The 22,388-nt window shown below is 40.7% G+C and overlaps 2 protein-coding genes across 7 annotated transcripts in view; both read right to left on the reverse strand.

Moving 5' to 3' along the window:
- The window catches only part of Dguok (deoxyguanosine kinase), a 38,503-nt gene extending 36,761 nt beyond the window's left edge, over positions 1 to 1,742 (reverse strand). The window contains exon 1 of one of the 4 annotated variants that reach the window (XM_078028998.1): positions 1,484 to 1,742. In XM_078028998.1, coding sequence (XP_077885124.1) covers positions 1,484 to 1,671 — 188 coding nt within the window. In that variant the 5' untranslated portion in view covers positions 1,672 to 1,742. The remainder of the gene's footprint in view (positions 1 to 1,483) is intronic. The other 3 variants (XM_021729129.3, XM_078028999.1, XM_005329349.4) reach the window with 3 other exon arrangements.
- Positions 1,743 to 8,303: 6,561 nt separating this feature from the next.
- The window catches only part of Actg2 (actin gamma 2, smooth muscle), a 45,403-nt gene continuing 31,318 nt past the window's right edge, over positions 8,304 to 22,388 (reverse strand). For 2 of the 3 annotated variants that reach the window (XM_013360368.4, XM_005329346.5), the window contains exons 2-9: positions 21,741 to 21,902; positions 20,440 to 20,568; positions 15,144 to 15,254; positions 14,794 to 14,878; positions 12,725 to 12,886; positions 11,747 to 11,938; positions 10,237 to 10,418; positions 8,304 to 8,521 (exon numbers count right to left, since the gene is read on the reverse strand). In XM_013360368.4, coding sequence (XP_013215822.1) covers positions 8,378 to 8,521; positions 10,237 to 10,418; positions 11,747 to 11,938; positions 12,725 to 12,886; positions 14,794 to 14,878; positions 15,144 to 15,254; positions 20,440 to 20,568; positions 21,741 to 21,866 — 1,131 coding nt within the window. In that variant the 5' untranslated portion in view covers positions 21,867 to 21,902 and the 3' untranslated portion in view covers positions 8,304 to 8,377. Of the gene's footprint in view, positions 8,522 to 10,236; positions 10,419 to 11,746; positions 11,939 to 12,724; positions 12,887 to 14,793; positions 14,879 to 15,143; positions 15,255 to 18,924; positions 18,944 to 20,439; positions 20,569 to 21,740; positions 21,903 to 22,388 lie in introns of those variants that run through there. The other variant, XM_078029001.1, reaches the window with a different exon arrangement.

Raw genomic sequence — 22,388 nt, forward strand, 5'->3', positions numbered from 1 at the left:
ACTATTCTTCCAACCTGTTCTTTCCAGCCTTCTTTAGTTAAGAAAATCCAAAGTCCATTTTTCACACTGTTCAAGCCAAAATAATTGGGACCACCACTGAGCCCTCTCTTTATCTCACACTACATATTCAATCTGTCATCAACTTCAACTGGCCCTACCCTAAAATGTAACTTTCATTGTAACTATTATTGCAATGGCCTCCTAACACCTACTTTCAACATATTAGAGAGGTGATCTTTTGTCACCTGAGACCTCAAACCATCTAATGGCTTCCCATCTCAGATTAAAAAACCATGATGGACTATGAAGTTTATAATGTCCATCCACCCTTACCCATCTGATCTCATCTTGTTCCATTCAACTCCAGCCACAATAGGTTCCCTTTTATTCCCTCAACATGCTATCCAACCTCACAGGTTTTCTACATGCACCTCACTCAGCCTGGAAGATTCCTCTCCCACCTATCCAGATGGTAAATTCTCTCACATTTTTAATGTATTTGGATAAATGACACTACAGTGAGACCTTTCCCTGGTTTTTCTGCCATGACATTAGTTACTTTAACACACGTTACTGTGCTTATGTTGTTTATTGTCTACTCTCTCTATTAGAGTTCAAAAGAGTTCTATAGCGAAGATAAGTAGTAACATATGGAAGTAGCACAAAAGGTGATTTGTTGAATAATTATATGAGAAATTCTCAGTTTGCTGCTATAATTAATGTCTTCACTACTCAACACTTGCTAATCCCCTTTTTATGGCCTTTGCTGGTCAAGGAAGCAAGTCAAATTTTTTAATTGCTTTCATTTTACTTTTTCATTACTTTTTACTTAACATACTGGGTTACTATTCTTTTAAAAAATATTTTAAACTTAATACCTATTTTTAAATTTAAGAAGTGAGGTTCTTCCAAGAAAACCTTAGGAAATTTAGAGTGCAACTAGCACAGGGACATGGCAAAAAGAGTGAAAGTGGTATTTGAATGACTGAAGTTTAGCAACTTTCTTGGAGTAGGGTTGTCAGATAAAAACAAAACAACCAGTTAAATTTGAGTCTTAGACAAACAATGAATAATTCTTTTTTTTTTTTAGTATTCTGAATACTGCAAGTGACATACTAAAATTTATTCCTGGCTTATCTTAAATTCTCTATGAACTGTGCTTTTTTTTTGCTAAATCTGGCAACTCATCTTAGGCAAACAAACTGCACCCTGTTTGTTGCTTCCATTTCGATCTAAGATAGCAATCTAGTAGAATTCTTGTCCTATCTACAGTCTGCGTAGCTTTTGCGCCCCAACAAATGTGTCCTTGTGGGCCGTTACTGAGGCCCCAAATCTTAAAAACCTAAGAGGGAAACACCCACAGTGCACTTTGAGAGAAGAAAGGCCAGGGCAACACAGAACAGGCATGTCGGTAAGTCGCATTAGACGGGGGCGGAGTGGGGGTGGGGTTCTGGGCCCAGCTTCCTTTCCCAACCTTAGTCACCTGCTTGGAGGAGGCCACGGCTTAGCAGCCACTTTCTGGCCCTTACCAATGTTGCCTTCGATGGAGAGCCTTCGGGGTCCGTGCCCCGCGTGCAGGCCCCTGGAGGAGGGCGCACCCTCGAGAAGGTTCTGGGCCATGGTACCGAAGAGTGTGCGCAACCCACTTAAAAAGAGACGGCCCACAGCCATCCCACCCACGCTCAGAGCGGTGCTCACTTCCGCAGAGAGCACTTCCGCCCAAGGTACCGCTGTTTACGCGCCTTGGCGCGTTACTGACGTCAGACGAACTCCAGGCAGGAAGTGGGTGGGGTTAAGCTGGCTGAGAGGGCGGGGCCCAAGGGACCCCTCTGTTTTCGCGCTGTTGGTAAAGTGTTGAAAGCTGGGAAAGTCTTGCATAGTGGTGAGGTAGAGTTTGCAGATCCCTGGAGTTGCGACTGTGCGAAGAGCCCCTGCGTTTTTGTGTAATGGACAAGTAACATTTGAAAAGGAAAAAAGGAAAAAAAAAAGCCCTTAAAAAAAGACACAAGTGTACAATCCTATCACTTTTGCATTTTTATAGACTTCGAAATAATGGTAATTTTAATTTAAACACCCCGCCCCAGGTGTTTGTTGTCTATTTTTTACTTAATATGGGAAAAAACTGGAAGATTTTAAGTAAGAAAATGACAATCTTACACGAATTAATTTTTCCTGTTCCCAGGAACTCCCAGCACAATGCTGGAACATTATTGAATAAATGAACAAATTAGTTCATTAGTTACACTCCATCTTTTATTTTGCCTCTTGAATAAATAAATAAATGTTCGCTCAATCAATTTGATTAATAACCAAAGAACCCCATCATGATAAAGAGGCGGAGGCCCAAGGATGTGAACCTGATAGGTGTGTGAACTAGGCGGGGGCAGGGGTGAGGTGCGGGGCAAGTGGTAAGAGGATTCAGAATCGGGTTTGTAGAAGGCTGACAAGAGACACGGTAGAGACTTGCTGGTGCACTAAATCCAAGTTCTGCAGGCAGTGGAGAAAGTGCCCTGCGGAGTTCTGAGCTGCAGCCACCAGTGAGGTCTGACTGGTTTTGACCTGCCACACCCCGTGGTCACCAGAACCTCCGAAGTAATTACTTAGGTGTCAGAGGACGCTCCCAGGCCCTATCACTTAAAACACAAGTCAAACCTGAAGTAGACAGGCCAAGCTGGCATTCATTATGGCAGGACTTGATGTGGGAGGTTTTTAGGAGGATCTGACTGATTACAATGTGAATGGGGAGACTGTCTCAGAGTGGTGAATGGGACAACTGGTTTGAAGCTGTTGGCACAGAAATTACAGGCCCTTTTTCTTATGTTGATGTTTATACTGGATGACTGAAATCATGTTTGTATTTTAAGCACTGTTATTTTAAAAAACAGGTTGAAGATTTGTTTAGGATAACCTGGTTGGTGCTAATGGAGTTCTGAGTAAAGTCTGTCCTTTTCCTTCTCCACTTCTTTTTTTTTTTTTCTTCCCCACTTCTGCAACCGCCTCTGTGTAAAAATACTGTTTACATTTGTTTTTTTAGTTGTTGATGGAACTTTATTTATTTATTTGCAGCGCTGAGAATCAAACCCAGTGCCTCACACATGTGTGGGAAGCGTACTACCACTGAGCCACAACCCAGCCCCTTTTTACTTTTCTTTGATTAAGTGGGGCATGGTGGCACCTACCTGTTATCCCAGCAACTGGCAGGGTTTAGGGGGAGGCTGAGGCAGAAGAATCTCAAGTCAAGGCCAGCCTGAGCAACTTAACTCACTGAATCCCTCCCAAAACAAACAAACAAACAAACAAACATAAAAAGGGCTGAAGAAGTAGCTCAGTGGTAGAATTCCCCTGGAGTCAATTCCCAGTACTCAAATCAAATAAACAAACAAAAATTTCTTTGGCTGTGTAAACTCAGAAAATATTCATCCAAAAAAGTTTGACAGACTGTCTGCATCCTTAGAGTCTGGGCCCATGAGAAAGTTAAATGAAGCCTTATTCAGGTTTATATTCATGCAGGCAACTAATCTGCCCCTAAAAGTTATTTTTAAAAAATTTGGGCTGGGGTTGTGACTCAGTGGTAGAGAGCTCGCCTAGCATGTGTGAGGCACTGGGTTGAATCCTCAGAGCCACATAAAAATAAATAAATAAAATAAAAGTATTGTGTCCATCTACAACTAAAACATTAAAAAAAAACTTTATAATGAAGCATAATATGTATGAGGAAAAGAGCATATATTGTAAGTGTGCAGTTCACTTAAATGTTCACAAACTGTATACTTCCATGTTACCTGGATTCAGATGAAGAAAGGCATTACCAGCATCCCCAGAAAGCCCCATGTTCCCTGCCAGTTACTATCACTCAAGGGTAACCACTAGATTGACTTTTAACAGCAGGAATTAGTTTTGCCTGTTTTTTATATAAATGAGATCATTTAAGAAGTACTTATTTCATTTGACATAATATCTGTGAGAGTTATTCATGTCATGTGCAGTAGTTGTAGTTCATTCATTTTGACTGCTACATAGTATTCCACCATGTCACTATACGAATGTATTTTAGCCATTCTACTATTGATGAACATTTGAGAGTTGCTAGATTGGAGCCATAACAAATAACGTTGCTATGAATATTCTTGTACATGTCTTTTGGTAAACAAAAGTATGTATTTCTCTTGGGTGAGGAACTATTAGGTTATAAGTTATGTGTATACTCAGCCTTAGTAGATATTCCTAAATAGCAAATAATTCCATAAAGTCTGATTATCCCAGTTGACACAGCCACCATCAATGAGAGATAGTTCTGGTTGTTCCACATGACCACCTTTTTTACACTTTATTATTCTGTGTGTGATGGTGCCTTGCTATAGTTTTAGTTTGCATTTTCCTGCTGATTAATGAAGTTGAATAGCTTTTCGAATGTTTATTGACTGTTTGAATATCTTTTGTTGTGAAGGATCTGTTCAAGTATTGTGCTCATTTTTCTATTGGTTGTCTTTTATTTGTCTTGTTCTTTATATAATCTGGGTATGAGTCCTTTGCAAACATTTTCTCTCCCACTCTTTGGTTTGTTTCTAAAAGGGTTCTTATTTTTTATGTTTGGTATTTAGTATAAATTAAGAAACCAAAATATCTTATACATAATAGAGTGTTTAGTTACCCAGTACTGTCATTAGTAACCATCTTCCTATCCCCCTTTATTTATTTATGCTTGTTTGATTATTATACCATAAATAAAAAGTCAGTATCTTTCTTGGTTCTAATTATAAATTCCTAGGAGAGAGAATTAGATCAGCCCAATTGTCATCAGACCAAAAGGAAGGTGCATTTGGAAGCTTAGAAGACACCTGAGTTCCAGGCAAGAATTCCTAAAGCTGTATTGGTCCAATTATCTGTAGCTCACGGAATAAACATAGATGTTGGGATCCTATCTCTATGCATGAGAAAAGAAGACCCCAAAAGGGTGGTGATTAGTTCCTACTGGCAGTGGTAAACAGGGTGTTTTGCAGAAAGTAGTGGCATATTGGTGAACAGAATTACCTCCCACTTGCCTGGAAAAATGAGGCACTGTCTTCTCCTGGGTGATTGTCAGAGATCTTCTGGAGTTTATGAACAAGAGCTAATGTGTGGTACTTCAGGGGACTCTAGTCATGTCGCATCCATTCATTGAATCCAATATTTGCTGAGCATCTACTAGATGTCAGACACATTGCTTGGTCTTGGAGTATAGCTCTGAAAGATGTACTATTTTCCAAATGATAGTAAATGCTACTGTGATAAATAAAATGCTGATACATATTATAGAAAATGCTATGCAGCCATTAAAAATTGGAGATAAGCATACAAAATTGTGACTTTCTTTTGCTGCCTGGATTTGTGGTCAGCTACATCTCATCTGCATCAATAATTTTCTAATGTGCTAAACTCATTTGTCCTTGTTGAGAAGCAAGTTTCCGGAATGCCCTGCCAACAGGGCTGTTACTTGAGCTAGCCATATGAAGACCTGATGTGAGATTTGGAAGGCAGAATGAGATCACCAGCCACTCCTCTGGGGAGATCATCACTGTCAGATACTATGACAGGCAAACATGCCCAGTAGATGGATCTCAGCTACCTCCCCATGCAGTAGGGAGCCCTCTCTAATTATCCTACAATTCTTTTGCAGACCTTCACTTCCCTAACTCCTCCTACCTTTGGGTAAAGCCTCATTCCTGTAATAAATTCCTTACTCCCAAAATACTCACTGGTGACTCTGTTCCCCTGAAGGCACTCCAACAGCTATACCTAATTATAAAGGGAGGCATATAGGGAGGTGTTTAAGAATGTGGCTTCGGGCTAGAAGTATAGCTCAGTGGTAGAGTGCTTGCCTAGCATGCTCAGGGGCCTGATCTCCATCCCCAGCACCACGAAATAAAATCAAGTAAAATAAAATAAATGACCTGGGTGAGGATTAGGAGGGAGAATCCACTAGCAGTACCTGTCTTTCATGTTCCTCAAGACACTATTCTTCTAGATAACTCAATATCCACTGAAGTACTGGGGATTGAATGCAGGGTACTTTACCACTGAGCTACATCCCCAGCCCTCTTAATTTTTTATTTATTTAATTTTTAAATTAATATTAATTTATTTGAGACAGGATCTCACTAAGTTATTTAGAGCCTCACTATATTGCTGAGTCTGGCCTTGAATTTGCTATCTATCCTCCTGCCTCAGCCTCCTGAATGCTGTCATGACAGGCTTGAACCAACATGCCCAGCAGTACTTTTTTTCTTGAAAAAAGAATGTGGTAGGAGAAGGGGAAAGTAGGGAAAAAGAGGGAGGAGCGGGAGGAGGAAGTGGTGAGGGAAGTCAGATGGGTATGGGGGATCAGATGGTAAGCCTACTTATCTTTCCCCCATGCTATGATTCCAACACACCCCTCTAAAGCAGATCATGTTAGTGCTATCTGTCCTGGTGTGTGTGTCTGTCCTCTAGCCTCCTCCTTGTGCTTTCTCTTCCAACAGCTGGCCTTTTCTTCACATCCTCCTGGAGTAATCCTCACTAATTGCTGGCAGGTGTGGGACTGTGAAACCCAGCCTCCCTGCCTCCAGTCAGGCTCAGCTTAGACTCTAGAATTGCAGTGTGGAGATCAGGCTGAAGCTGCCTGCTGGGGCACTTTGCCTGAGATCATCCCCTTGCTAGGCTTCCTCTTTCCTCTTGTGCCTCTCCTAGTCTATTTACCAGGTTTCCCTGAGAGCACTTCCTTAGTAAGTCACTTGCATTTGAATCTTCATTTCAGGATCTGCTTCTGGGCTGAAGTCCTCTAAGAGTTTTTGAAAACATGCTCCTCGACTCCACCTATCTCCAGAAGGCAAGGGCAAGGATGGCGATAGAAAAACATCTTACACTGAGGTCCCTGCATTTAAATACGGAGCCCCACTGTCTCCAAGTGGGTGTGTCTGGGGTGGCTTAGACAGGATGTGATCAGGGACATGGAACTTGGCTACAGGGAGAGAAGGAAGAGACACCAGGCAGAGCTGAAGACCTTGTCCTGCTACTGAGTAGCTGAGTGGCCTGGTAACTAGTAAATAGCTGTAAAAGGAAGATAACACCAGTACCTACTTTATATGATTATGTTGAAGATTAAAAGAGGCAATCGTGGAGCTGGGGTTGTGGCTCAGTGGTAGAGTGCTTGCCTGGCATGTATGAAGCACTGTGTGTGGGGGGTTGATCCTCAGCACCACATAAGAATTAAATTGAATAAAGGAACTGTATACATAAAAAAAAAAAGAGGAGGCAGTCATGTGAGGCTCTGGACACAGTGCCTAGCATGTTATAAGTACAACTAACATTTAGTGAGTACTTTAACATTTAGCATTATTTTTTCAAAGCACTCTCTTTAAAAAATATAATATGTGGCCTTTTAAAAAATATTTATTTATTTTTATGTGGTGCTGAGGCTCAAACCCAGTGCCTCACATGTGCGAGGCAAGTACTCCACCACTGAGCTACAGCCCCAGCCCCTCTCATAGCACTTTCTGGATGCTTCTGTTTGCCCTCATGTCATTGTGATACATGTTCACATGTTTGTCTCCCCTTTTATGCAGTGATATCTTGATAGGAAGGAACTGTCTTTGTGAGAAACATAAATCACATGTGGTCTTACCCAGGAACTCTACATGCCCAAAATTCAGCAACTACTTATAAAAGTAGAGAGTTGACCAAGGGCAGGGGACAGAGAGAAATATAATATGAAGCAGATGGGAGAGAAAAAAGAGAAGGGACAAAGAGATCAAATGAAGAAAAATAAAAATTCTTCCCAAGGGTGCTGTTCCTTTCTTGATTAATTTTGGAGCCAAATGCAACCCAGTCTTCAATGACAAAGGACCTGAGAGATCTTAGTCCCATCGTGAGTTTCCTTTTCTAAGTACAAATAACCATGTGTTTGAGCCACTTATGTCACATCCTATATGACTTGGGTTTGTGTGCTCTAGTGTATTGCCCTTGTGTATGAGGATTTACACCTCTGAAAGCCCAGGTTTCTTAAGGCCCCAAAGTCATCTAGCTCATATTCTTACTTATATTCAAGGAAGAGGAGAAAAGATGGTACAGCTTTGGAGTCAGATATACTTGAATTTTAATCTTGGTTCTGTGTAATCCTCAGCAAGACTTCATTTCTCTGAGTCTCATTTTTGTCTTCTATAGCACAGGGATAAGAATAGTATCTAAAGTACCAAAGGAGCACTGTGTAGACTAGAAATAATTTGAGAAAAGCCCTTAGCATTTGTATGAGACACAGCCCAGGAAAAAAAAGAGTCCACATAGAGAAGTAAGGCTTGCAGGTTTAATGTTTCAGTAACTGGTATCAACAGTCTCAAGAGAATCCTGAGAACCTGTTGTGACTTTAGAAGCACTTCCTGTGGACAATGGAGGGTCCTGCCTCATCGTACTCAGGCTTGCTGATCCACATCTGCTGGAAGGTGGAAAGAGAGGCCAGGATGGAGCCTCCGATCCAGACTGAGTACTTCCGTTCAGGGGGAGCAATAATCTGCAAAAAGTAAATGTTTGAATCATGATCAGCCCCCAAGAGCAACAGGCAAGGAAGTTGAGCATGGTAGCACAACTACCTGTAGTTGTCCCGCCCCAGACCTTAGGCAACAAAAGAAAAGAACTGGAAAGGAGGACCAGAAATCTTCTCGGCATGCTTCTAGACTGCCCTGGGAAAGGGCGGCCTCCATGATCAGAAATGAACAGGATAGACATTGTGGTAGACTAGATATGTCTACTTCCCCACTCCTCCTCCCATCCTCATGGTAAAAATGCTTGCTGTACCCTGGTGGCTGTTTCTCAATGTAGATGAAGCAGGCACCTCAGACCTGTTGAACCAGAATCTGGGGTGAGGCTGGGGGTGGCATCCTGGCATGATGCCCTCCATGTGGCAGGCAAAGTAAGTACATTTCTCCTGAAGTTCTGGGTGGGAAGAGCCTGTGGGTTCTTGGCAGTTTTCTGGTGACCTGCTCTGCTACCCTGTGATGAATGAGCACCTCCACCAGGCCAGGGAAGGCCCCAGCAGCCTTCCTTTCTGAGGAAAATTCTTAGAATTGTGACAGAGAACACATCTCCATCAGGCCTACTCCCCCAAGACCAACTCTATTGTGAGAGTAACTTTCCAGCAGTTTCTTCCTATTCCCAACTCTTTCTCTAAACCTGTTAGCAGGAAAGTTCCCAGAAGCCCTGGGAAGGTAGGTATGATTGCTTGGAGATTAGAGGCTAGGGAGAAGTGGTAAACAGGTGGGCTTCCATCCTGCTGAGGCTCAGGACTTAGAAATGCACCCTGGGGAGAAGCAGTGTAGAAGTCCAGAGGCAGGATGAACAATAGATCAGAGCAGCTTAGCCAAGAAATCAGGAATGTCAGCTGGGCACAGTGGCGTATGCCAGTAATCCCAGTGGCTTGGGAGGCTGAGACATGAGTTCAAAGCCAGCCTCAGCAATGGTGGGGCGCTTAGCAACTCAGTGAGACTCTGTCTCTAAATAAAATACAAAATAGTGCTGGGGATGTGGCTCAGTGGTTGGGTGTCCCTGAGTTCAATCCCCAGTACCAAAAAAAAAAAAAAAAAAAAAAAAAATTCAGGAATGTCCCTGAGAGTTTTTAGTGGCAGCCAGCCCCATGAGCAAACATTCCCTTTTTAAATTATGACCTCCTCTAGGGTAACATCCAAATCCTTGTAAAACTTTAAAGACATTTTAACTTTGCCTACTTTCTTCTTCTCTCCTTCTATTTCCCTCCTCCCAACTTCTTCCTACACTGACCCAATATTCTTTTTTGTTTGTTTTTTTCTTGGTACTGGGGACCAAACACAGGGGTACTTTACCACTGAGCTACATCCTCAGTTCTTATTCTTTATTTGAGACAGGGTCTCACTAATTTTCTGAGGCTGGCCTTAAATTTGTGATCCTCTTACATCAGTCTCCTGAGTTGCTGGGATTACAGGTATGTGCCACCATACCCAGCTCAATATTCTCTTTATCTCATATTCTTTCAATTTATTCTTGTATGACATCCATATGACAAGAGTTCATCCATGCTAAACATGTCTCTAGCCTATCAGGTCTCAAGAAACATAATCTGCCAAGATGAAATTTGCTCCAGACCAGGCTGCTGCTGAACCCAAGAGAACACTAGGTTCCTGTGCCTGGCAGCACTTCCCAGGTAGGCAGGTCTCCGTGCAAAGAACAGGAAAAGGTATCTAGGGCAAGACTCACCTTGATCTTCATGGTACTGGGGGCCAGGGCTGTGATCTCCTTCTGCATCCTGTCAGCAATGCCAGGGTACATGGTTGTGCCCCCAGAAAGGACATTGTTGGCATACAAATCCTTACGGATGTCAATGTCACACTTCATGATGGAATTGTAGGTTGTCTCATGAATTCCGGCAGACTCCATGCCTAGTGGCGATTACAACACCCATTGTTTCATAAACACAGTTCCAACTCTTCATATGATCCTTCTGCTGCTATTACAACTGCCCTAGTTCAGACCCTTAGTCAACTTCCCACATGGATTATAAGAGCAGACCCCCAGCTGGTCTTGAACCCTGCTTTTAGCTTCCCCCTGTTCTAAATGATCTTTCACACTGTTGACCACAGCATATTTCTAAAGGGATATTTCCTCTTACATACCATCTTTTTATAAAACAGTTTTATTGTGATAAATTCACATAGCATAAAAATTCCCTATTATAGTATATTGTTCACAATAAAACCCATCAATTTGTACAACTATAGTGCACCAATAACGATGTGGAAGAATATATTGTTCAATATTTTTAGTGTGAAACCATCACAATACAATTTTAATTTGATTAAAATTAAATCAAATGTAATATTCTCTTGGGGGACACATTTTTAATGCCCCCTAAAGAAACCCTCTACACTTATCTTCCTCTTATACATCCCTAAGAAAAGTAATTGCTCTTGTGTTAAATATTACTTTATAATCCTTGTCTTAATACCATCTGGTAGGTTCTATCATCATTTCCAATTTATAGATGAGAAAATTAGAACTTGAAGAAGGGAGTTAAGTTCCAAGGTTACAGGATTTGGAGGGGCAGAGTTGGGACTTAAAACCAAGTCTGATCTCTTTCCTACTGTAGATATGTCCCAATGACCTAAATGTTAAAGTGATTGGAAAATGTCCTGACATGTGTAGTGTATTAATATCATTCTTAGTTTCATTTTATATTCTCTAACCTGTTTTTCCTTTATCTTTTTTTTTAACTTTTTCTAAGTTGTAGATGGACACAATACCTTTATTTTATTTGTTTATTTTTATGTGGTGCTGGGGATGGAACCCAATGCCTCACACATGCTATGCAAGTGCTCTACCCCTGAGCCACAACCCCAGCCCTCCTTTATCTTTAAAAAATTTTTCTCTTTAGTTGTAGATAGACACAATACCTTTATTTATTTATTTTTATGTGGTGTTGGGGATCAAACCCAATGCCTCACACGTGCAAGGCAAGTGCTCCACCACTGATGGACAATCCTAGCCCTGCTTTTCCTTTATCTTGATTTCCTGGCCCTTTTATTTAAAATTAGATTTTATCCAGTTGTTTGTTTATATAGTTTTGATCCTTCCTGGAAAAATATGTATAAATAGTAAACAAAATGTCCATGACTTCCTGGTATTTCTCTTTTCATACCTCGCCCACCCTTCACCTTGAACCCCTCCACCCAGCCCTCTAGATCAGTGAGCAGGGACTGAAAGTCCTCACCAATGAAGGAAGGCTGGAAGAGGGTCTCAGGGCAGCGGAAGCGCTCATTGCCAATGGTGATGACCTGCCCATCTGGCAGCTCATAACTCTTCTCCAGGGAGGAAGATGAGGCTGCTGTGGCCATCTCATTCTCAAAATCCAGGGCCACATAGCACAGTTTCTCCTTGATGTCTCTCACGATTTCTCGCTCAGCTGGGAAGAACAGAAAAGATAGAAAGTGGGTTTTCTGTTTGCTAGCTTGTTGTGCCACTGTGATCACCTTGAAAACCTCCTTATATCTATTTTGAATTCAGTCTTAGGATGATACCCGGATTACCCCCAAAGAAGGTCAATGGTCTCTTCATCCCATGGAAAATTGTCCACTTTTTTCTAAAAAGGGAATACAAAAGCTTTATTCCCAAGCAACACTTCACATGGGATTTCCTCCTTGTTCTTATCACCATCCTGATAAAGGCACAGCCTTCCTGAGGGCCCTACAGGGCACACTTCCAATCTAGACTCATTTGCCCAGTAGGGCTGTGTGGTGCTCTCTTCTTAGCAATTCAAATCTTTTTAGTTATAATTTTCTTCAGACAAACCCTAGCACCCCTAGGTAATGAAACACACCATTATAACTTCACTATCATTCAGCCTTGTCAAAACCACAGGTCCCAGTGTGACACAAACAGAAGCAGCAGGTCCCTGATGAAGGAGGGAATGGTGGAAAAACTGTAATGGAAGGGTTAGGCGAGTGGCTCTTAGAACAACTGGGCCCAAGCCTTGTCCCCAGGCTATCTTTATTAGGAATTTTTTCTCCTTCAATAAGCCTGCTTTGATTACGTGGTCTTGACCAGAGGCATAGCCTCAGTTTAGGGTGAGTCTGCCCCAAGAGAATTAGAAGACACTGGACCATAGAATTCTTCTTAGTCCTAAGAACTTGCAGTCCTACATTAGATTTGGTTCTGAGTTCAAATCAGAATCAGGAAAGGGGCTGGATACCTGTGGTCACAAAGGAATAGCCTCTCTCTGTGAGAATCTTCATGAGGTAGTCCGTGAGGTCGCGGCCAGCCAGGTCAAGGCGCATGATGGCGTGGGGTAGGGCATAGCCCTCATAGATGGGAACATTGTGGGTGACACCATCCCCTGAATCTAGGACAATGCCTGTGGACAGAGAGGATGGGCAAATGAAAATCTCATTCTGTCTTTCATCTATTTTTTCTGAGATCTGTTACCAAATGATCTCAAGCTAACATATATCCCTTTAGTAATTAAGAAAACTCACCCACCATGAGAATCATCATTCATATTTGTGTGTGTGTATATATCAGGTTTTTTTCTCCCAAATGAGACTATAAGCCTCTAGAAGGCAAGTGAAATCTCTCTTTTTCTTGGATTCTTTGAAATACATTCATGGTAATGCACACTTGTTGATTTGCATTCAATCTAGGCTACATGTTCTTGAAGTGAGAGTGGACATCCTCAGGAGTCAAATTAATACATATGTACCTACAATCAGAATGTTAAATCTGGAAGGAATTATGAAAACCAATCAATTTGAAAGGGATTAACATTCTCTACTAATGAAACTTTTATTAAACCATGAAAGAAAATAAAATTTCTCTACAAGAAATCCCTCTTGATCCAACAGCAATATTCTAATTGATGGGGAAACACTGCTAGATCAACATTTTAAAAAACATTTTATTTTATTTTTCACTTAGCATGATGTTTTATTTCTTTTCTTCATATTTTTTTGTTGGTCATCATTATCATTATTATTATTATTTGGGGTGCTAGAGATTTAACTCAGGGGACTCAACCACTGAGCCACATCCTCAGTACTACTTTTTGTATTTTATTTAGAGACAGGGTCTCACTAAGTTGCTTAGTGCCCCACTTTTTGCTGAGGCTGGCTTTGAACTCATGATCCTCTTGTCTCAGCCTCCAGAGCTGCTGGGGTTATAGGCATGCGCCACGGCACCTGATTGGTCACCATTATTTTTTAATATTGTCCTGGATGTTCTAGTCGATGTAGTAAGACAGAAAATGTAAATACAAAATATTATTACCAAAAATAAACAGGATTGTCATTATTTACATATGACATGGTTTTATTTTAGGAGACTAAATGTACCAACTAAGAAACCATTAGACCATAATAAGATGGTTTGACAAGGGCCAGATGCAAAATAAATATTCAGAAACTGGTAATCTGCTCTTGTACACAAAAGTTTATTATGAAAATTTTTAGAATAAAAACTAGAGAAAACCAAAAGGTCTAGCAAAAGAGAAGTGGTTAAATAAATAAACAATGAAGCTATCATTCCATGACTACCATGTGTCCAGTAAACATGATGTTTATATCATAAAATCAAGTGCAAAGCCCAGAATACAAAACTGTGTGTGCTATGTATTTCCTCCTTGCTGTCCTTATCACATGCAGTGAAATGATCTTTTACTTTTATCTCTCCCCCATTAAATTGTTCGCTCCACAATGGCAGGATCCGTTTTACTTGTTGTGTATGTCCATGGCCTAGTACAGAATCTGGCACATTCTAGAGAGTAATGGGAAATATTTGATAGATGAGTGAATGGATAAATGAATGAGTTCATGATGACTGAATGTTTGAATGATATTGATGAAAGCTGTCAAGTCCTATTAAGGGTCATTTTGTGTTGAGGTTCTGTGTTTCCTGAATATCCTTCCACAGCAAGGTCACATACATATAACACCTATCATCACAGGTTCTACCTTTGCTAACTTTATGAGGTAGAATATTCCAGGGTCATGGGATGTGTGTATAAGTTCCTGGAATGCTACCATAAGGAACAGCCCTCACTGAATGTGTGTGCTAGTTATGCTTTGTTCATGTAAATTCTTTCCAACTCTATGAAGTAAGCTCAGACCCAGCATTTCCCATAGGCATTCCTATCTGTTATCTCTAAGCATAATTTTCTCCTGGACTTTGGCTCTTCCTTTAATTGTTCCAAGCAGGATCCTCTGCAGGAGGTCAGCTTGCCCTTACTTCCCCTGAAATCAGAAAGAAAGAAATTACAGGGCTACTTACCTGTGGTGCGGCCAGAGGCATAGAGGGAGAGCACAGCTTGAATGGCGACGTACATGGCAGGGACATTGAAGGTTTCAAACATGATCTGAAAGGACAGTGAAGAATAAAGAACTACCTGTCAAAAATCACAGCATCTTTTGGGCTATAGAACAGTTTGTAATCTTATTAAGGTTAGGAACTAAGCCAGTTTGGTACTTTATACTATTCCCACTTCCTATCGGCCTTGCCCTGGGCTATATAGAAGGCCCTTAAAACAGTCTGTTGCACTGATGTATGAAGGGGAGAAAGTATCTGATTTGAGCATCCATGTTGCACTCTTGTGCCAGACCTCAAGTCTTGCCAACTCTTACCTGGGTCATCTTCTCCCTGTTGGCCTTGGGATTTAGTGGGGCCTCTGTGAGCAGGGTGGGGTGCTCTTCTGGTGCTACCCGTAGCTCATTGTAGAAGGAGTGATGCCAGATCTGGTTGAGACAAAAGCCAGATTAGCCCAGCAGACTCCCTGCAGGCTGGAAAATTCTAACAAGCCCCTGTAAGTGGAGTGGATGGGTTGGATCTGGAGAGGAGAAAGGTCAGCTTTGGGATTTCTAATTGACATTTAAAGGACATATTCTTTCTCAACAGGGCCCCAGGCAGGCCAGCCCTGGGGCCAATATACTCTGGGTGTTGATTATTTCCATTGGACTTTCCTTCTTCCCATTTCTCCTTTATCTCCTTTGCTTTGTGCCTCAAAGGAGATGGGCATATTGTTCATCACTTTCTGAATTCTGTGTTTGGCCAGTGGAAGATTCTAGCAAGAGAATTAGAGAGTAGGAGGAGGGAAAGTGGTCAGGGCATTTCTCCTGGCAATGGTGTGGTCCTCCATGAACTGGTGGGTAGCTCCTTTTTCAGGACTTCAGCTCTCACTGGGCTCCAATGACACTGCCCTCTCCCACCTTGTCCTTTCAGACTTAGGGGTGTAAGAGCTCTCACTGTTTCTGGCACTTGGGTGCTTCAACATCCCTTTCTGGTTACCTTAACCCTGCTCACATCTTTTTTTTTTTTTTTTAATCAATTAAAAGAAAGTATACTGTCTCCTGGTGGGAACCTAACTGATATCTGACTAGGCTAATTGGTGCTTAGTGCAGGATTTCTCACCCAGCACTGTGACATTCGAGGTTGGATAATTCTCTGTTGAGTGGGCAGACATGTATGTTATAGGATGTTCAGCAGCATCCTTGTTCTCCATTCATTAGATGCTAGTAGCACCTTTCCATTTGTGACAATTAAAAATATCTCCAGACATTACCAAATGTCCTCTGGGAGGCAAAAGATGATAAATAATAGTCTTTATTTCAGAGAAATTTGGTACTAGTGTCAGGGACATGGGGCTTTGGTTGCTTTCAGAGGTAGGACATAGGGTCACTTGGTCCCCTTGAACCCGTATATTTGTGAACTTTGGTAGGAGGATGCTAAGTGTAATGAAGGTAGATGTAAATCAGACACGGTGCCCAGTTCTTTTGAAATATGAAGGGATGAAAGGCAGTCAAAAACACAAACTGCAAAGACATACCAAATTATTAGGTTAAGAAAGAGGCAGGAGTTATTAAAATCTGGGAGATTTGAATGGGTCTGAAAGCAAAGAACGTCTCCAGAGATGAGGAAGAGCATCTGAGGCAGAGGAAATAGCACAAGCAGAGGCCCTGACTTGAAGGTTTAGCAGGATCATGAAAAATAGCAATTGGTCTTAAAAAGGTGATGTTTCTTAAAATGTGCCCCTGGATGCTCTCTCTCAGCATAACCTGGGACCATTGTCCCAGGTGCAGGTTCCTAGGCTCTATTCCAGACCAACCAAATCAGTATCTTTACATGTGGGTCCAAGCACCTGCACTTCATTCTATTTTATTAACAAAGTATTGTATCCTAAAAATTGAAAATATTTATAATTCAAAAAAAGAAGAAAAAATTGTTAAAATATCCCAAATTTCCATCAACTAATAACAGTTAACATTTTGTTTTTTGTTCTGAATCTTTTCTTTATGTATTTTAAAATTTGTTATTATTTACTTATTTCATATTATTATTACTATACTATGTTCAAATTTGTTTTTATAGCATAAATAACTTTCTCTTTCATAGTAAATATTAATTTTTAGTAAAGTAAGGAAACATTTTTAGTGCTTCAATAGTTTATCATATATGTCATATATTTAATCATATTACTATTAGAGTGTCTGATTTTTTGTTTATAAATGATCCTGTAAAAATTATCTTTGTGCACTTTACATTTTCTGTTTTGAATTCAAGATGTTTTACAGAGAAGAATCCTAAATGTGGAGTTAGGGAACTAAAAGATGTGGCAACTGGGAGACTATTTTCTGTGACCAACAAAAGTTAAACTCTTTAAGAATAAGTAGGGGCTGGGGTTGTGGCTCAGTGGTAGAGAGCTTGCTTAGCATGTGTGAGGCACTGGGTTTGAATCTCATCACTGCATATAAATAAATGAATAAAATAAATGTCTATCAACATCTAAAAACTTTTTTAAAAAAATAGAATAAGAAAGGGCTGGGGATATGGCTCAAGTAGTAGCACACTCGCCGGGCATGCATGAGGAACTGGGTTTGATCCTCAGCTCCACATAAAAAAATAAAATAATAAAATAAAGATATTGTGTTCACCTAAAACTAAAAAAATAAAAAATAAAACAAGAATGCAGCTGAGCATAGCAGTATAAACCTGTAATCCCAGTGACTTGGGAAACTGAGGCAGGAGGGTCTCAAGTTTGAGCCTCAGTAACTTAGCAAGACTCTTTCTTAAAATAAAAAAAGGAAAGGTCAGGGGATGGAGCTCACATGTAGAGCACTCCTGGTTCAATTCCCAGTAACAAAAATAAATAAATAAATAAGAAAGTGGCTATTTTGCTTAAATTCAATGTTTTCACTCTTAAAATATTAAATAATTTGATAGGTAAAAAAATAATATCTGGTTGCTTTAATTTCAAGTGTTTCAAAATGAGTTTTAAATCTTTTCAAATTTGCAACTTTTTATAATTTCCATTTGACAAATTACCTGTTTATGTCCTTTATTTGTCTAAGGGACATTTTGTGGTTTTAATTACCAGTTTGCCTTAGCTATTTATATTAATCCTTCATTGTACTTTAGTATTTTTTACAATTTGACATTTGAATTTTGATTTTCTTGATATACTAGAAATTATGATTTTTTAAGAAGTCAAATTTGTTTTTTCTCTACGAATACTTTCACCAGAAAACTGATTAAACATGCACATTTACTTTTTAAAATCATTTATTTATTTATTTATTTATTTATTTAGTACCAGGGATTGAACCCAGGGGTGCTTAACCTCTGAGCCCCATCTACAGCCCTTTTTAAAATTTTTAGAGTGAGTCTTGCTAAGTTGCTTTTGGCCTTGATAAATTGCTGAGGCTGGTCTTGAACTTGTGATCCTCCTGCTTCAGCCTCCCCAGCCTCTGGGATTACAGGTATATTATAGTGCCTGGCTATTCTTTGAATTTTTATATTTAATTTTCTATTCAGTTGATATATATTTGGTATGAGATAAGATTCTTCAGCCCCTCAAATAACTAATCAGTTGTCCCAGAGTAATTCACTGAATGACTTTTTTTTCCTCTAGTGATGGAAGTTTCATGTATCATATAATCCCTTTTTACCTTTGTGTTGGCATCAAATTGTTTTAATTTTTATAACTCATATTTATATTTTAGAATTTGGCCGGTCTCACTAATAATTTTTCTTACTCCTTTTGTTCTCTTAATCTTTGCCCATTTATTTCTCTAATCATTCTTTATGACTATTTTGCATAATTTTTCTTGTACTGGCAATGAGTGTATAAATTATTTGGGGGAAATTTGGCAGCCTTACCCTATTTAGTTTTTCTTTTTAAGGCATGTGTTATTATTATCCTAGAGGCTTTATTGAAGGGTTCATACATTATCACTACTGTAAAAGATATTTTAGTTCTTATGTTTTCAAGTTAGAGATCGTGAGATATATATAAATAACAAATGTCACTTTCTCTTTAGCACTAATCTGTGTTCTAGGATTATATTAAATATTCACCTAATTCAATCTCCAAAGCAACCTAATGAAGGAAATATTTTTATCTTCACTTACCAATGAAGAAACTAAGTCTTAGAGAGTGGGATTTGCACCCAGGTCTCTCCGATGATGCTGGTGTCCATGATCTCCCCCGCTTGACTGTAATGTGAAAGCTATTGCATTTTATGTGCTTATCTCATATCCAGAGCAACCAAATCCAGGATTTAGAGAATTACAGATTTCATCTCAATATTCTTCATTCCTAATGGCAGTCTGCTCAATAAGCTCTCTGTTACCTTTCAAAAGACAATCATCTTAGACATTTTATACTCTCACACAACTGTCAATGGAATTGATTGAAGGAATATTAGAGCCAGGCACAGTGGTGCATACCTATAATCTCAGCAGTTTAGAGGCTGAGGCAGGAGAATCCAAAGTTAAAGGTCAGCCTCAGTTACTTAATGAGGTCCTAAGCAACTTAATGAGACTGTCTTAGAATAAAAAATAAAAAGGGGGCTGGAGTTGTGGCTTAATGCTAGAGCACTTGCCTAGTGCATGTGAGGCCTGGGTTCAATCCTCAGCACTGCATATAAATAAATAAAATAAAGGTCTATTGACAACTAAAAAATATTTTCAAAGAATAATAAAAGGGGCTGGGGATGTGACTCAGTGGTAAATTGCCCCTGGGTTAAATCTGTAGTTACCCCTCCCCCAAAGAGAGAATATTAGAAAGGCTCTGTAAGAATTTTGCACACATGAGTTTGTTTGTCACAAATGTTCACATTTTTAAAATGCTCTCTCTTTACATTTTCTTACACAAAAGAACTTCTTGAAACCCTCAGAGTCCTACTTAAGATTTTCATTAAAGAATCATGATATTAATATAACATCAATTCACCTATCTGAAATCAAAACAGAGAAAATAAAAAGGGAGAGAGGATTATTTGCATCTCTGGAGGTAGCACCAGCATTTTATTTTAGGTACCAGAAATTGAGCCACATCCCCAGCCCTTTCTATTTTCAAATTTGAGACAGGGTCTCACTAAGTTGCTAAGGCTGGCCTTGAACCTATGATCCTCCTGCCTCACCTCCCCTGCCCCAGCCCTACTCACTGAGATTACAGGTGCGCGCCATTGCACCCAGCAGCGCTAGCATTTTAACAAGGGTGAACATTGGCTGGAGCGAAGGTAGTGAAAGGAGGACACTGGAAATTAGATATGGCCAGGTCCTCAGATGCCATGACAGGAAGTTAGGAACTTACTGTTGTTAATGAAGAGCTATTGAAGATTCTAGAAGATGTGAATGACCTGAGCTGATGTTTCTAGAAAGAGGAGCTTTGCAGCAGGGTAGAGAATAGGGTGAGGGCTGGAGATAAAGAAAGCAGTGGGAAGCCATTGCAACAGTCCAGGGAGAGAGGCTGGTAGCGTAGGTTGGAGAAGTTATCATGGGGGATGGAAAGAAAAGAAAGAAGAAGGTGAGAACATTTTCAAGGAAGAATTGTCAGGGCACAGTGGGTTGTGAGATTCTAGGGTCATGATGATGGATCATTGTTAAAATAAACACAGGGGGATTGTGGGGCCGTCCAGATACCTTCTCCATGTCATCCCAGTTGGTGATGATGCCGTGTTCAATGGGGTATTTGAGAGTCAGGATCCCTCGTTTGCTCTGAGCCTCATCCCCAACGTAGCTGTCTTTCTGGCCCATTCCCACCATCACACCCTGCAAGAGACAAGGAAAGAGAGTGAAGCTGCTGAAGGCTTCCTACAGAGGGATTCAGGCACAAGGCTAACTCTGGAGAAGGAAGAGAATGAGAAAAAGAGCCCTCCAGATACAGGACAACAGAAGGTAAGGGTGGGCAGACACATGTGAGTGTGGAGGTGACAAGAGGAGGAGGTAAGTGATTTCCTGTGGGCTGGTTTTTCTTTTCTCTCCTAAGACAATGTCATTTATTTTTTTTTAGATAAAACAATGCCCATCCATACACTTTTCCTCCCTCTTCTCCCCCCGGCCCCCTCACACCTGCCCCCGACATGTACTTGCTCTCCTTAAGTGCCCTATGCTTGTGCTCCACACCTCCACATCTTGCTTGTGCTCTCCTTTCCACTAGCTGGAATCCTCCTGAGCCTCTGGTATCTCTTTTTCTATGAAGCTTTCCCTTTCCCAGATTCCTCTCTGCCTATTATTTCCCTTTGGTGAAATATTTTTGCCTCTTTCACAACCCATGATCTCAAGTTAGTTGTGTGTCATCTTCACAAAATGCAAATTTCTTAAAAGCAAGAGGCTTAATAAGCCAATCCCCAAAAACCAAAGGCCAAATGTTCTCTCTGATATGCTAACTCTCAATAAGCAGGGGTGGGGGAGGATAGAAGTACATTGGATCAGACAAAGGGGAATGAAGGGAAGGGAGTGGGATGGGAATAAGAAAGACAGTAGTAGGAATTGGACCTAACTTTCCTCTGTTCTTATGTGAATACATGACCAGTGAAACTCCACATCACGTACAACCACAAAAATAGGAAGTTGTACTCCATATATGTGTAATATGTCAAGATACACTCTACTGTCATGTATAACTAAAAAGAACAAATAAAACATTTAAAAAAGCAAGAGCCTTATTTAATCTCATGTATCTTCATTCCTCCAAACCTAGCAACTCCCAAAACTTAAGCCCAAACATAACACATCATGGTATGAGTGATAAATATTGGTTTTGGCATGGGATAATTCTATTTAAAGAGTTGCACTCTATCTTTGGTCAGCAAACAGCCTCCCACCCCACCCTAGCACACATATGTACACACACACACACACACACACACACACACACACAGTATAGTTTCCACAATGTGGCTCGTAGTGGTTCAAAGTTTTGGATCCAAATGAGCACAAACCTGGTGGCGAGGGCGGCCCACGATGGAGGGGAAGACAGCCCGGGGGGCATCATCTCCTGCAAAGCCTGCCTTGCACAGGCCAGAACCATTGTCACACACAAGTGCTGTAGTCTCTTCTTCACACATGGTGAGGGTAGCTGAGTGAACTGAGGCCTGGAGCACCTTGGGGTTGTAGGAGAAGAGAACCCGTCAACTGTGCGTCAAATCATATTATAAATATCTTCTTGGTTTGGGGATCTTGCATCACGTGCAATCAGGGTCCAGTTCCAGAAAGGGCAGGTGTGGACCTGGCTCCCATTCTCTGCCAGTTGGGCTTCTTCCCTCTACCCTGCTGTTATGAACTGATTTGTGTCCCTTCTCAAATTCCTCTATTAAAGTCCTAACCCCAGTACCTCAGAATGTGACTGTATTTGGAGATAGGGTCTTTAAAAAGGTCATTAAATGGAAATGAGGTCACTAATCTAATATGGCTGGTGTTCAGTATGACTACTCCCACAGAAAGTATACCCTTATAAGAAGAGAAAATTAGGACATGGATTCATGTAGAAGGTGGACTACATGAAGGTAAGGGTGAGAAGATAGCCATCTACGAGCCAAGGAGACAGGCCTCAGGAGAAACCACTCTGCCGACACCTTGATCTTGACCTC

The sequence above is a fragment of the Ictidomys tridecemlineatus genome, chromosome 12 (genome assembly GCF_052094955.1).
Source record: "Ictidomys tridecemlineatus isolate mIctTri1 chromosome 12, mIctTri1.hap1, whole genome shotgun sequence".
NCBI lineage: Eukaryota > Metazoa > Chordata > Mammalia > Rodentia > Sciuridae > Ictidomys > Ictidomys tridecemlineatus.